We start from the raw sequence: 14,788 nt of genomic DNA on the forward strand, positions 1-14,788 counted from the left end.
TCTCTGCTGTCGCAGTGTGAAGTGCCAGCCCTGAAAGAGTTTCATTCCAATGTGAGATGTGCCTATTTGGAAAATCTGACATATTGTCTCGTTGAATGACAGACAAAGTGAAAGTGGCACAGGGTATTGATTAGCTGTCTTTTTTACTTGCAGCACGCTGGTAACATTTGACAACCCAGTCGGTTCTGAAATATCAAGATGTTGAATGAATGTGTGTTTCAAATAATCCTCAAAAGGGATTTATTCTATCAGCAGGACCTACAGCAGTTCAAAACATAATCATTCATTTTGTTTTAGATATTAATTATTTTCAAAACTTCCATTGGTGCCCTATTGGTGCTAAACATTCCAGTTGCATTTGATCGTACCAAAGTTTTGTGCCAGTAAATGTAAGAAAGACTGAATAGCTAAATAGTGTGTGTTTTGGCTCATGCAATATGTATGATGTTCTTATTTAGAGGAGGAGGAAATATAAATGTGTAAATAGCCGGCTGCACCTGATCTAACATCGCTGACGACCACTGAAGCACAGGGAACTGCATCTGAAATTTGATTTTTCTGGAGCAGTGGGCTACCTCCGGACTCTGAGAAGTGAAGCCAATGCTGAAACTGCCTTAAACTTGCATTCTTTCTAACAGCCAGCAGGGGGCGACTCCTCTGGTTGCAAAATTATGTCTGGTTGTATAGAAGTCTATGAGAAAATCTGCCTACTTCTCACTGGATTTATTACTTCAGTAAACATTGTAGGGATGCACTGATTTGATTTTTTTCAGTCCCGATACCGATAGTGATACCTGGGCTTTGGGTATCAGCTGATACCGAGTACCGATCCGATACCAGTGTTTAATTAATAAGCTGTATGTCTCACTGTGTGGAAGTGACTGGGATCATTCTTTTATTTTTAAGGCAACATTGGGCTTGAATTAAACATTGCTTTCTTGTCTTTGTAAATCAAAATGTAACAAATAAATACATATATTAAATGTATTGAACTGTTATTTATTATTAAAATAATAAATCGTGCACCAGCAACTTGGTAAAAAAATTAACAGGAATTACAATTCAAGTGTAAACCACAGCCACAAATTGGTCAAAACTTAAACAGGAATTAAAATCCCAATATATAGTGTAAATTGTTTGTAAACATAGAATTAAATTGAATAAATCGCCCCCATTGTCACCGATACCTGATCCAGCTATTTGAGTCAGTAAATTGAGAAATTTTGGGGTGTTGTAAAAATGTTGGTCCCGATTATAATTTGCAGTAGGCAATGGGAAATATGCACCATTGGGACTTTCATTGTTAGATAGTTCTACTTGACAAATACAAGACTGGAGTCAACCAAACCTGACACATAATTACAATTCACCTGGATAAACCCACAACGAAGGTAAAAGCTTATCGCGGTCCTCATTAGAGAGAGCAACCATGTGTCCTTTTTTGTTCTCTTTATTCCAGAACTGGAAAGCCCATTACATTACTGCGTCAACCTTCGTTTCCATTAACAAGCAACAACAACGGTGCGACACAAGTCAAACGTCAGATAGAAAAGAGACGTGCTGCATTCACTGCTTCATCAGAGAAGAAAACATAATAATGCATTAAACATGACGATGCAATTCAAGGATGCAAAGATGGAAAGTTGGCAAACATATGGGAGAAAACTCAAGCCAAAAAAAAACAAACAACACAAAGAAAAAAATGTATCACAGAGGCTTTCTAATGGTTATCAAATGTGAATGTGGTGTTTCTGCAGCCTGGTAATTAATGTGAATCATGGTGCTCTGTGGAACTGTTCACTAATTGGCAGTGCAGCAGGAAACAGCTTCACTCAGGTCTGACCTACAACTCGTACGAATCCAAATTGAACGCAGTTTATACCGGGCGGATTTGAAATTATACCTGTATTTTCCCTGTACGCCTAATTAAACTCGTCTCAGAGCTTCTCTTCAGGGCTGTCAAAGTTAACGCGATAATAACGGATCAATAATCAATAATCTGGAGGTTGTAGCGGGCTCAGTTTTAAACCTAGAGTGAAGATCCTGGCATCATATGAAACTAAAAGAGCTAAGGATTCCATTGGTACCATGTCGTACTGGCTCATCGCGAAGGAGGCTAAATAACGCTCCAAACCTGCGCTAAATTTTGGCAAGGAAAAACTGGTATGGCCATTTTCAAAGTGGTCCCTTGACATCTGACCTCAAGATATGTGAATGAAAACGGTTTCTATGGGTACCCACGAGTCTCCCCTTTACAGACATGCCCACTTTATGATAATCACATGCAGTTTTGGGGCAAGTCATAGTCAAGTCAGCACACTGACACACTGACAGCTGTTGTTGCCTGTTGGGCTGCAGTTTACCATGTTATGATTTGATCATATTTTTTTATGCTAAATGCAGTACCTGTGAGGGTTTCTGGACAATATTTGTAATTGTTTTGTGTTGTTAATTGATTTCCAGTAATAAATATATAAATGCATTTGCATAAAGCAGCATATTTGTCCACTCCCATGTTGATAAGAGTATTAAATAATTGACAAATCTCCCTTTAAGGTACATTTTGAACAGATAAAAAATATGCAATTAATTGCGATTAGCTATTTTAATCGATTGACAACCCTAATTATTATATAAATACTGATGAAGTGTTACCTCTGTCATCCTTTTAATTGATCACATTTTATTCACATATTTAGAGGCTGTGCACACTCTCCATTTTTGACGCACTAGTCAAAACTACAGTAGTAACACTCATTCATGAGTGGTGTTATGATATGTGAGATGATAAAAACACAGTATTAATAGCTTTTTTGACAACAATCAGCCTTGTGGTAATTGTACTCACTCTCGGATGATTCATTAGGTTCTTTTATTGGTGTTTGCTTACAGCGGCCCTGCGATGATAAAGGATGCTATCATCAGCCTTTCCTCCCACTCCCGCTGCTGCTCTCTTCATTTGTTTATTAAGGATTAATTAAGATTTGTTTAGCATCGGCTACCTCATTAAGTTCCCAAATATAGTTCTCAACAGAGTTAGATATTCATAAGAAGTGGTTTCAAAGTGGATCAAATATTTATTTTGTTTTACTTCGTATGCAAGGGGGCATGCAGAAAAAGAAAAAGTAGAATATTTAAGGGAGGAGGAGGCAGGGGAGGGATTTTGGGAGGAATCGTGTGTGCTCACGCTTTGTCTTCTCCCCCCTTTCTCTCTCTCTCTCTGGCTCTCTGTGGCATTTCAGAAAGCCTTTTACTTTTTGTTATTTCCAGCTGAAGGAAGACTCCAGGCCAGAGCATCATAGCACAAATAGGGCAGTATGTCTTATTTGACCTATGCAACGCCGCTATATTTGTGTTTTTGTGTGAATATGTGTCTGTTTTATTTGTATGTACATGTGCGTCCATACTGATTAGACCAGGGGTGTCAAACTCATTTTAGTTCACGGGCCATATACAGCCCAGTTTGATCTCAGTAAAACCACTGCATAATAACCTCTAAATAACATCCCTTTCTTTTAGTGTAAAGAAATACAAGTACCTTCTGAAAACGTTCACAATTAATGAACAAGCCTTTTACAAAACAGATGATGAGCAGCCTGAGATGTCTCGCTGATCTCTCGGCTACAACTAAAAACAGACTTCTGTTTTCTAAACGCTGCCAACAATTCATTTATCTTCTCTGTTCTCAGTTGTCCTCGCAAGTTCTTTTACTTTCCGCCATGTTGAGTCTTGATAGTGGCACCGAATATTATATTCCTTGACCACAGGAATGTGCTGTTATCCCCCAAGCGCATGGTTTCCATTTTTCTTTGAAAACCCGACACTCTGTGTCCACTTTTCTTCTTTTTGACACTACTAGACATTTTTCGCCTGCGGCTCCTGCATGAATAGAAGCGTACACATTGTTGTGTCATGTAGCCTAGGGATGTTACGAGAACCAGTATTCCGATATCAAGTAGATGCTAAAATTCTGAAAACGTGACGGTACTCGTTTTTTTCGATTTACATTATATGTTCAGGCTCTTTTCAGTAAAAATGAGTTGTGGACAAAGGTAAATTCTTACGTGATGTGTTCAAATGTAATCTTGTAAAATTGAGTTTTTGGCGAGAGACTTTGACGAGATGATTTCACAGCAATATAAAATAGATATTAGAGATGGAATTATGACCTGTTTAACTTACTTAAAACTGTGGCATGATTATGTACATATAATGAGCTGAACAAGCAGCAAATCCTCACATTTGAAAACTGAAACAGCTTGGAACCTAACTCAAATGGTGAATCGATTATCAAAATAGTTCCTTGCCTATTAATTGTCTGTCAATTGACTAATAGGTTAATTGACTAGTTTCAGCTCTACATGCATGGATTCTTGTCTACCCCAAGTTCACTCAATATAAAATAGATAATAGAGAGGGAATATTTCCATGCATGTATGTTTTTTTTCCCGTTTCAGAGTGTCACTTTTATGGCTGTTAGATGTCTGCAGCTCGACCTGGAAAGCAGTGACAGGGGAGGCAAAGCAGTGCATTGTGGTAGGGCTCAGGGAGGGCCAGCGGTTTCTGACATTTGGCAGCTCAGCCTCATTGTCGGCTCTCTCTCTCGGCTACCTGCCACGGCAAGAAAAAAAAAGGTTGACTGGGGATTGACAGACAAAGTGAGACTGAGGTAGAGTGTGTGCGTGTGTGTGTGTGTGTGTGTGCGTGTGTGTGTGTGTGTGTGTGTGTGTGAGAGTCTCCATCGGGTTGCAGAGTCGAGTCCAGCGCTTGACTTTGAGTCGAGCCCTGCGAGTTCTATGATGAAGAGAGCTGAGCAGACGGTTTGACACTCCAAAGGAAAAGATACCATATACTTTATAGTTGATGAGCATAAGTCTAGCGGTACATGTTGATTATTTTATTACAGGCAAATGAAGAAAGAGACAGATGCTCTCGACGTAGCCCGAGCCAGGATTTCAGCTCATGCATGACTGGGCACTGAGGAGTTCTTTCCATCAACACTTGTTTCAACCCCTCCTTCCTTCCACAGATACAGAAAAACTCAAAGATTGTTGAAGTTGAATGTGTCTTTGGTGTATCATTAAGGCAATACTCTTTCTGAGTTGAGAGTTTTGTCAGATTTCATTCTCAAAACTATACATTTGTCTTATAACAATGTCTCCAGACGACTCAGAACTTCAACAGCATCACAAAATGTTCAATACTTTCATATCAACAGTGGAAAAATAGTTGATGTTTTTCCAATCATTAATATTTAAAAGCTTGCACCTTTTCTTGTGTGACTGGACCTTGCAAGCTGGCAAATTGCAAACACTATGGTCTTCATCTTTATTAGTTGTAATTCATTTGATAAAGTGAATTATTGCACCTTTCAAATTCATGTATTTTTCATGTACTCCACTTTATATGATTTCCCTGTTTTCTTTATCTGTTCTACATTATATCCCTATATCTTGTAGTTACCTGTAGGATATTTGCCCCTAATCCTTGTGAAGGCCATAGTGGTCACACCACCAGGTAGTGCTTTTACTGAGGATTTTCCATCATTAACTAATGGTATATTGGGACATATCTTTAAAAAACTTGCTTTTTCAGTGCTTGTGCTCATCCATTTGGGTCTCTGGAGTGCCTGCCAACTCACAAACTTTGAAATAAGACATCCCAGTCAGTTTCTTTGGGCTGTCTAGATCAGAAAACATGTGATTCAGATTTGGCTCCCCTTCCTATGTCACATGCAGGCTCATTAGAATATATCGCCCGCAGTTTGAGAACTACCTTTGCAAAGGTGCACCATATTTTTCTTGCAATTCTATCAGAGCAGACTGGGCTTTTTGAAGAGACAGGCACTAAAACGAAGCGTTTCAGACAGAGGGTGAATACAGGTATATTCAGCCAGACAGTGTGAGAAAAATAGTTTTTTTGAACATTAAAGCATGTAAACATGTTGTAGTATAAACCCAAAATATGAGTATGATATGTCCCCTTTAACACATTAAAGTGGCCAGCTTGATGTGGATTGGAGCATGGTATTGAGCAACCAATCACGGTACAATAGTGTGTTCCAGGGATGATGTATTTTTGTAGGCCAACCAGGCCAAGTTAGCATCATCCTGGTTCTCTCGACAAACAGCCGATGGGATTTTTCCATTGGGTTTTGGATTATCGCAGAAAATATGCTCTGTGGCAAACACACGTTTATGATACTTACACGTTTTGTTCAGCAAGATAATCTTCACAAATGAGCACCACTTTTATGATTTTTGAAGCGTAAATGTAATCGCCAGAAGTAAAAAGCTAACATTAGGCTATAAAAGAACTACACCACGGCCGCATGCTTTAGGACTCTTCTCTGTAGTACTCTATTGAGCAACCAATTTTAGAGGGCAGTAGCTCAGTCTGTGGGGACTTGGCTTGGGACCCGGAGGGACCGACTGAGTACGGAGTTTGAACTGGTAGCTGGAGAGGTGCCAGTTCACCTCCTGGGCACTGCCGAGGTGCCCTTCTCTGCCGAGACAGCGAGACAATAAATGCTGATTTGCATTAACGTTTACGAGCTGGAGCAGCCTTTCAGACAGCCAGTCATACAAGTGGATCAGGACAGTGCAGAAAGTTGCAGCAACAGAGCATGTACGTTACTGTAGGAGCTGACTGACACAAAAGAGACTAAAACTTTCTGGAGAATGTTTCTGCAGAGCTAAATCAGCAGCCTGTCTCTAGTTCTTCTTGATCTTCTCTCTTATCTCACATTGTTTAAAGCAAAAGCTTATCTCTCACATATTTACAAAAAGTGCATATTAATAGCCATCCTTGATCAAAGTGTAGCCTCTGTGGTAGACTCATTTCTTTGACGTTTTTGAAAAAGATGTGCACACAAAATGTTCCAGCATGAATAATGTTTTTTTTTCTTGACTTTTTGTTGATCCTTGTAAAGCAGCAGCTTATTGTGTTGGGTTTAAACATGCCTTTTCTGCAAATACACAAATATAACATGGATTTATATAATTTTAGTATGACATCAGTTATGACTTCAAAGGATAGACTTTGAAATACTTTCCAACGGTGTTGGGCAATAGTGCATTATTTAGTAACATGTTGCAGTAATGTAAATACTTTTTTCAGTACTGTAAGGGATTACAATTTGAAATTCAGTACTGTAGTTACATTATAGTTACTAATTCTAATGCTCTATTACTTTGACAAAGTGGGGGTCGACTTGCTGGCCGTCTTACCGTGAGTTTGATTCGAGGATTCCTTGATATGAGTTTGGTCTCTCTGTGGGTCGCGTTAGCTTGAAGCAGGAAGTGAAGGTGTGGGGAGGCGGTCTGCCGATCTGTGCAGAAAAGTAACAAAACAAAATTAACAACCGTAATGCCCAACACTGCTCTCTACAACCTTGTCTGCCTGTCACAGATTGTAATGAAATCAACACAACCCCTGCACACTAGAATGGTTTATCAATACATAATATGCCATGTTTGGACTCCAAGCTCCTGAGTATGGGAGTACACAGCATGCTCAATTCGTGATTGGGACTAGGGATGTCACGAGAACCAATACTTCGGTACCAAGTCAAAAATGTGACGGTACTCTTTTTTCTTTACACAGTAAACTCACTATCGACGCGTCCGGGGGACACACCCTATTTTTTCACTGATAATGCTACATTGTGAACCACAAATCTGCGTTAAAATCGGCAGGAGGAAAGTTAGTTAACATCAGCCGGTGGGCAGCACAGTCCTGCGGAGCGACCAGCTAACGTTAACGTAGGTTGCATTGAATTCATTATGGTGTTTTCAAGCTCTTTCAGTTAAAATTAGTATTAGGCGAAGGTTAATTCTTATATCATGATGTGTTCAAATGTAAGCTTGTAAAATGTAGTTTTTGGTGGAAACTTGAATGAATCCAGGTGTTTGAAGGAGACGTTTTCACAGCAATATAAAATAGATATTAGAGATGGAATTATGACGTGTTTAACTTACTTAAAACTGTGGCACGATTATGTACATATAATGAGCTGAAAAAGCAGCAAAACCTCACATTTGAAAAAATTAAACAGCTTGGAACGTGACTCAAATGGTGAATCGATTATCAAAATAGTTCCTCGCCTATTATTGTCTATCAATCGGTTAATTGACTAGTTATTTCAGCTCTACATGCATGGATTCTTGCCTACCCCAAGTTCACTCAAGTTAGCTCCCAAAGCATCCTAGATAAAATGAGTGGAGCAAGAACACATCCTGTTATTTGGGCCGTACTCTGCGAGAGGTGGCCTTTTGAATTGGACCCGTACCTGGGCTGTGACTGATGATTACCACAGATCCGCCAGAACACAAATACAGAAAGCTACAGCAGTTAGGATCCTTTCTCAGTCCTAAATTGTGTACTTACATTTGTTCCTGAATCGATTCAGTGAAAGCCTCTGAGGACAGTAAGCTTTTGTTGGGGCTGAGCTGCTCATATTTCCTCTTTCCCAAACAGCACCTGCAGATATAATGTGGCATTTGGGGAGCAGAATGTCAATCGGCAACCCTCCCGGCAACAGGCAATAAACCGAGACAAAAATAACAAGGCCACAAGGTGTTTCAATGTGATTAAAGCAACAATGTCGAGAAAACTCTGGATAAGTCTTTCCCATTAGATGTCTACCTCGTGTGTCATGGCCCCGGGCTTTAAACATCCTTGAGGTTTTTATTCGCCCTGCAGTTTGAATAAACAATTTTACCTTGATGCCGGGTGAGCATTTATTTTTTTCTTAAATTTTGCAGCACAATAAGCTCAACAAAGAAGACACTGCGCTCTGCATATTTTACAGTTGCTCATAAGTCATGTCTAACCCTGTGCTTAAATCCAGTGTCAGTGCTGTTGCACAGGGGGGTGGAAACACAGACTGTGGTGAGGAGAGGAATTAAACCCGGATCTGGAGCCGGAGTTATCGGGGGAAACAAGACAAATCTGTCTGGATTGGGATGAACACTTAAGTAGTTTTGGTATCCGGAGAGCGTTAAATCTCCTTGAATCTGTCCTTGCCCTCGCTGTTTTTCAGTCAGAGGAAGTTTTCTTCTCCTTTTATCTCATTTCACTTCCCTGCTCCCCTTGGTCTCTATCTTTCTATCACTCCCCCACCTTCTTGTGTTGGCTTCTTTCCCTCTGCCTCCGGGACAACTTTGTTACCGACTGGATGTACCTAGTAATTTTTTCCGGTCCTAAAACAATAGCTCCAGACAGCAGTGGTCTTAGCTATACCGCCACCGTGACATTTTCTCATTGAACAGGGCCCCTTTTGAAACAAGTAAATGCCAGGCGGACACCACGGGGCACAATTAGACCGCTTTACACTGGAGAGAGAGGGGGAGACAGCTACAGCTAGAACACACACACACACACACACACTGCAACTTTGCTCGCCATGCAGCCCACCACTGTCCTACAGTCATTTATTTTACTTTACTAATTGCTTTAATGGGGTTTTCAGGGGCCAGCCTGTTCCTGTAAGCTAGTGGCTGCACACTCTGTCTTCCCTCTGTCTCCATTAATAGGCTCCGATTTGGAGCCCAATCTTTAGTAATGCAATCAGTTGACAAGCACTTGATTGTAGAACCTGCTCATTAAGACATAGTTAATTGTTGTCCTTTTCACTTAATTGCTTATCCAGCTATGATTACTCTCTCTCTCTGTCTCTCTCTCTCACACACACATGCACGTACACCAATCTGTTAAGCGAATATCAGCCAGTAAGTGTTTTTTTTCCGCCAGTGTGATTGACATGATGAAGCCGTACTCATTTGTATTGTAAGACCTGAGAGGTCCATATCAGTGATTTTTCATGCATAAATTACAATTACAATCACTTTCTTTGGATTCCATTTATTTCCTACAGCATTGTGCAATCTATCACAATACACACATAGTTTGGATAAAATGTTGTCACTTAAAAGGAAACATTACACATAGATGTAGATGACGGTCCTTCTCGGCTACTTGTTGTCATCTGCGGCTCCAGAGGGGCATTGTCATGTCAGACAGAATAACCCGTGGTGATGTCGTCAGGGTTATCTCTGTTTGGGCTCAGAGACTTTAAATCTTTAACAGAAAGGCAGTATGACAAACTGAGGGCTCTTTGGAGCCTGACCCACACTAGGGAATGAAAGTCACAATGTGTCAGCCATTGACTAGCCTTTTTTATGCCTCTGCACCGACGACCGTCCGTCCGTACGTACATACCTACGTCCGGCCTATTCTCATGAACATGATATCTCAGGAGCGCTCTGGGGGAATTTCTTCAAATTTAACACAAATGTCCAGTTTACAAAGTTCAGACGTTGCCCCCTGAAAGAATACAATGAAACACAGCTGTTTGTTTTATTCATAATATCCAGATTTTTAGTCTCTGGTATGGGTCAAACTTCTGAAGTACTAGATCCTACATTGCCCATAATGCAACTAATATCATCATTTGGTGTGGTAAATGCCCACATTTTTCTAACTCCATGCCTATGCCTGTTACAATAATTACAATATCGACTTATCGTACAATATATGGACATGACCTCAATAATTTTTACGTTATCGACTTATCGTACAATATATGGACATCACCTCAATAATTGTTACATTATCGACTTATTGTATGATATGTGGGCATGACCTCAATAATTTGTAAGTTATCGACTTATCGTATGATATATTAACATGACCTTGATCATTTTTATGTTATCGACTTATCGTACGATATATGGACATGACCTCAGTAATTGTTTCGTTTTTGACTTTTTGTACAATATTTGGATGTGACCTCAATATTTTTTACGCTATCTACTTATCGTTCAATATATGCATATGACCTCAATAATTTTTACGATATCGACTTATCGTACGATACATGGACATTACCTCAATCATTTTTACGTTATCGACTTATCATACAATATATGAAAATGACCTCAATCATTTTTGCTGACCTCCATATTGTCTTTTGTGTTTACACAATTAACACATTTAATATTTGTCATCAACATTTTATGATGCCAGAATAAGCAATCAGGTTTTCCCTACCATTAGAAGACTTGGGCATTGCGCAGACATGGCACATTTTTGTTAACACAGCCTGAGAGTCTCATTTTATTTATTGTTTTGGTTGTGTGGTGCAATTCCAATGTCTGAATATTCTTAAGAATTAAAAGTCCATTGCTCTTTTAAAGGGTGTACTTGCATTATTATGCTATCATAGTGTCATTATATCAGTGGCATAAAATTGTCTTAAAATGTTAGTAATGTAATTTATCGCAATTATACCTGGAACAATATATTGTCCAACAAAAGTAGTTATGGTGACAGGCCTATCCATGCCCACCAGTTCATATCACAGGCTTTCTGGTACAAATTTGTAGATTTCAAGCCTGAACTGAGATGATGATGAAATTATCAGTGTTATTCTCTCAGACTTGACGAAGCTTCCCCAGAATGCTCCTTTAATAGTAATATTTTGTAGAGGCTACTGAATACTAGGAAAATATGACAAGATACAGTATATCAGCTTTCTACAATCCATACTTCATAGTAGGCTACTGTGCATGCTCGGAGCTGCTGTGTATTTATAGCCTGTGCTTTTAAACTCGGAGTTGCAGACTGAAACGTTGAGTTGATCGAGCCGATCTGTCTAGTTTTAGCCAAACACTCAGCTGATAGCCCATTTATCTGTGTGATTAAACCTGCGTTCAGTCCGTCGGCAGCCAAACAGCCGTGTAAACTGAACCAATCCTAATTTGAATAAAGAAATAACTGGAGGCTGGAGCTTTGCATGTGCAGCATGAATTGGCCAGGATGTCGTGATTGGTTTGGTTGTGTGACTGTGGCATCCAGGGAGTGGGAAGTGGACACGTCAGATAAAGGAAAGCAAAAAAACAAAGAAAACATTTTAGACAGTTGCTGGGGACATTTTTCACTGGGCTTCTTGCTGCTTTAGGAAGCGACTGTGGCACCTGTTGGGAAGCCATGGGTTCAGATTCGGAGTGTGATTGCATCTGGGTAAGAAACAGTTGTGTGCATGCTTGTTATTTATGTGAAGCTTCACTAATGTTCACTTGTTTGATGATTCTGTATAGGTTTTGATTTAAAAAAAATGTTAATAATTAGGTTCTTTGTGCCATCTTAAGAGCGAGGTGGTGAACATCTGTAGCTGGTGAGATGACTTGTAACATCCTAGCTAGCCGGGGACATGCTAGCACTAGCCAGCCACCATAGTACACCAAGCTAGCTGGCTTGCTCATAAGTGACAGATTGCAGATTGGAAACCATCCCTTTTGAGGAGTTTATACTTTGGCAGAGGGAGGTTATATAAAAGCGGATTGTGCAAAACAGCTAATATGATGGTTTCATCTCTTTTGGATTCTCTGGCTCTCCATTCTCTCAAGACAACATCAAGACACGTTTGCTTTCAGTGGCTCAAATTCTTGTGTCGAAGTTGCCAAAAGTTGAACTCAACCCACAAAAGATTTCAATTCCATTGAAATGAACTGATTTCACTCTAAATGTTGGCTGTTATAAATGATGGTCTGACTGGATTATAGACTGTATATATATAGATGGACGTCGCTTCTTCATTTCCTCCCACTGTACAAAAGTGAAGCCAAAATATCCCGGATACGAGAGCTGCCCTCTTCAGATTTTGATGTCACAGCTGTCAATCATGACGTCTCACCCCCTTTTTATAGCATCAAATAACAAATTAAAACCAAACTTGACCATACAGCAGAAACCATCTTTGGGAAAATTTTATTTCACGTGTACTTTGACTTTTTAGTTTGGCTCATGTCCCATCCGCTAACATGGAGGGGGCGGGCTATATGACCTATACTGCAGCCAGCCACCAGGGGGCGATAAAGATGTTTTGGCTTCACTTTTTGGGAGCTGTAATGTCGTCCATCTTTATATACAGTCTGTGGACTGGACCCTTACAGCAAATTATAATGTTAGATAAAGTTTCCTACTAAGATAGAGGAGCAACAACACTTTGCATGCTTTCACATTGTCAGTCTTTGCAAAAAATAGCAGCCAATAATAGTTGCAAAAAAGTCTTGTCAGGCCACGGATGTGTGTAAGTGTAGGTTTGTTTGTGTGCTTGAACTTACTTCAACTAATGTGCCTTAAATCCCGTTTCAGCCCGTAGAATTTCACCGAGGCAGAACACACAGTGTGTGTGTGTGCGTGTGTGTGTGTGTGTGTGTGTGTGTGTGTAAGCTTGTGGATATGGCCTGTGAGTGTGTATAGGCATGCTCGTGTTTGTGTGTCGGCATGAGTCTACTGTTTTCAGTGTGTGTGCCTCCCTCCATCTCGCCTCCCTTCCATCTTCTGTCTGTCTCCCGCCGCCTCGCCCCTTCTCCTTAAATCCACCCCTTGCTTTTCAGTGATGGTGGCTGCAGGGGCGGGGGGCGGGAGGAGGAGAGGGAGACGTGCAGATGGTCTGGTCAGAGAGAGAGAGAGGGAGAGGTAGAGAGAGAGAGGCCGAGAGTGACTGGCGAGCGGCGGGCTTTTTTGGCAGAGGTCGGCCGGTGGGAGGGCCCATTGTGATGCGACGTTGCATAAATAATGCCACGGGGCTTCTAAATGCTCCGTTGCCATGGGGACCTTTGTGCCTCAGTGAACACCGTGTGTGTGTGTGTGTGTGTGTGTGTGTGTTTCATGGCCCCCGAGGAGGGAGAGAGAAAGAGTCATAGAGACATAGAGACAGAGAGAGAGAGAGAGAGAGAGGGGCTGAGTTGCAGTCAGCTCAAGTGACACTGGAGTCTCTCTTTCTTTCTGTCCCTCTATCACTTGCTGTGTTTGACCCGGGACAGATGAGGGTTTAGAGGAGGGAGAGAGAGCGTTGTTGTTGCTTTTTGACCAGAGGGGAGCAAAGAAAAGCGGGATACTGATGTGATTTTGTGTCTATCTGTGAAGTATGGTCCATGTGAAGGTATGTGTCACTACGTCCAATTCCTCTTTTCCTCCTTTTCCCCTCTTTTTATTCTTTTTCGCTGCCTCTTAATTTTCCAGAATACATCCCATCATGGTCTCTCTCCGTTCCTCTGCAGTAACAGGTGTCTGCCTGTCAGCCCTGAATCGAAGGGAGAAGAGATCGGAGTGGCAGAGGGAGGGGGGGTAAAAGGAGGGAGAGATTGCTTTTGTTTGGATGTTTTTTCGAGAAAGCCTTACAACTGAATTCTCACGGCTCGCCATCCAGCTAGTTAGTCAGCTCGCTTAGCCACTCTGCTGCCTCTGTGCTCTCAGCTGTAGGAGCACCAAACAAGCAAACAAACAAAGAGAAACATTTCATCTTTCCCTTCATCTTGCTTTGCCTCCAAGTAGGTTGTTTTGGTTTTTTTTCTCGGTTTTTCCTCTCTGTCATCAGCTGATGAGGGTGGCTAGATTGATTTGATTGCAAAAAAGTCCGATCACAGGGAAAAGCCTCGCATGCAGCGTCCGTTTGAGATGTGCAGTTTCTTAACTCTGCGTGATAGAGCGCTTTGCAGCTTTCTGGTAGCTTCGTAACAAGTGGGCTGGTTTGTGTTTGCATCAAAGGATCACAGCTCTTATCTCCAAATGAGCCTGTAAGCAATGAGATCATAGACACTAAAATAATCCATGTGTTTCTTGCAGATGATTGGCTCCACACTATACTTTAACACTGTGATGATTGATCTCAGGCCACTCACTGCTAAATAGGTGTTATTTTTATCCATGTCAAAAATGATTTATTATTAGCTCAGTAAATACAGCCAACTCAGTACACCTGATGTAGCCAGGTGATTTT

At 40.8% G+C, this 14,788-nt stretch overlaps 1 protein-coding gene across 8 annotated transcripts in view; it reads left to right on the forward strand.

Moving 5' to 3' along the window:
• The window catches only part of ctnnd2b (catenin (cadherin-associated protein), delta 2b), a 180,712-nt gene that overhangs the window by 38,396 nt on the left and 127,528 nt on the right, over window positions 1-14,788 (forward strand). Inside the window, exon 1 of one of the 8 annotated variants that reach the window (XM_037787552.1) lies at window positions 13,750-13,951. The exons of the other annotated variants lie outside the window; for them this stretch is intronic. Within the exon in view, the coding sequence (XP_037643480.1) occupies window positions 13,937-13,951 (15 nt within the window). The 5' untranslated portion in view covers window positions 13,750-13,936. Of the gene's footprint in view, window positions 1-13,749; window positions 13,952-14,788 lie in introns of those variants that run through there. 8 annotated transcript variants of the gene reach the window in all.

Source organism: Sebastes umbrosus, chromosome 12 (assembly GCF_015220745.1).
Source record: "Sebastes umbrosus isolate fSebUmb1 chromosome 12, fSebUmb1.pri, whole genome shotgun sequence".
Classification (NCBI taxonomy): domain Eukaryota; kingdom Metazoa; phylum Chordata; class Actinopteri; order Perciformes; family Sebastidae; genus Sebastes; species Sebastes umbrosus.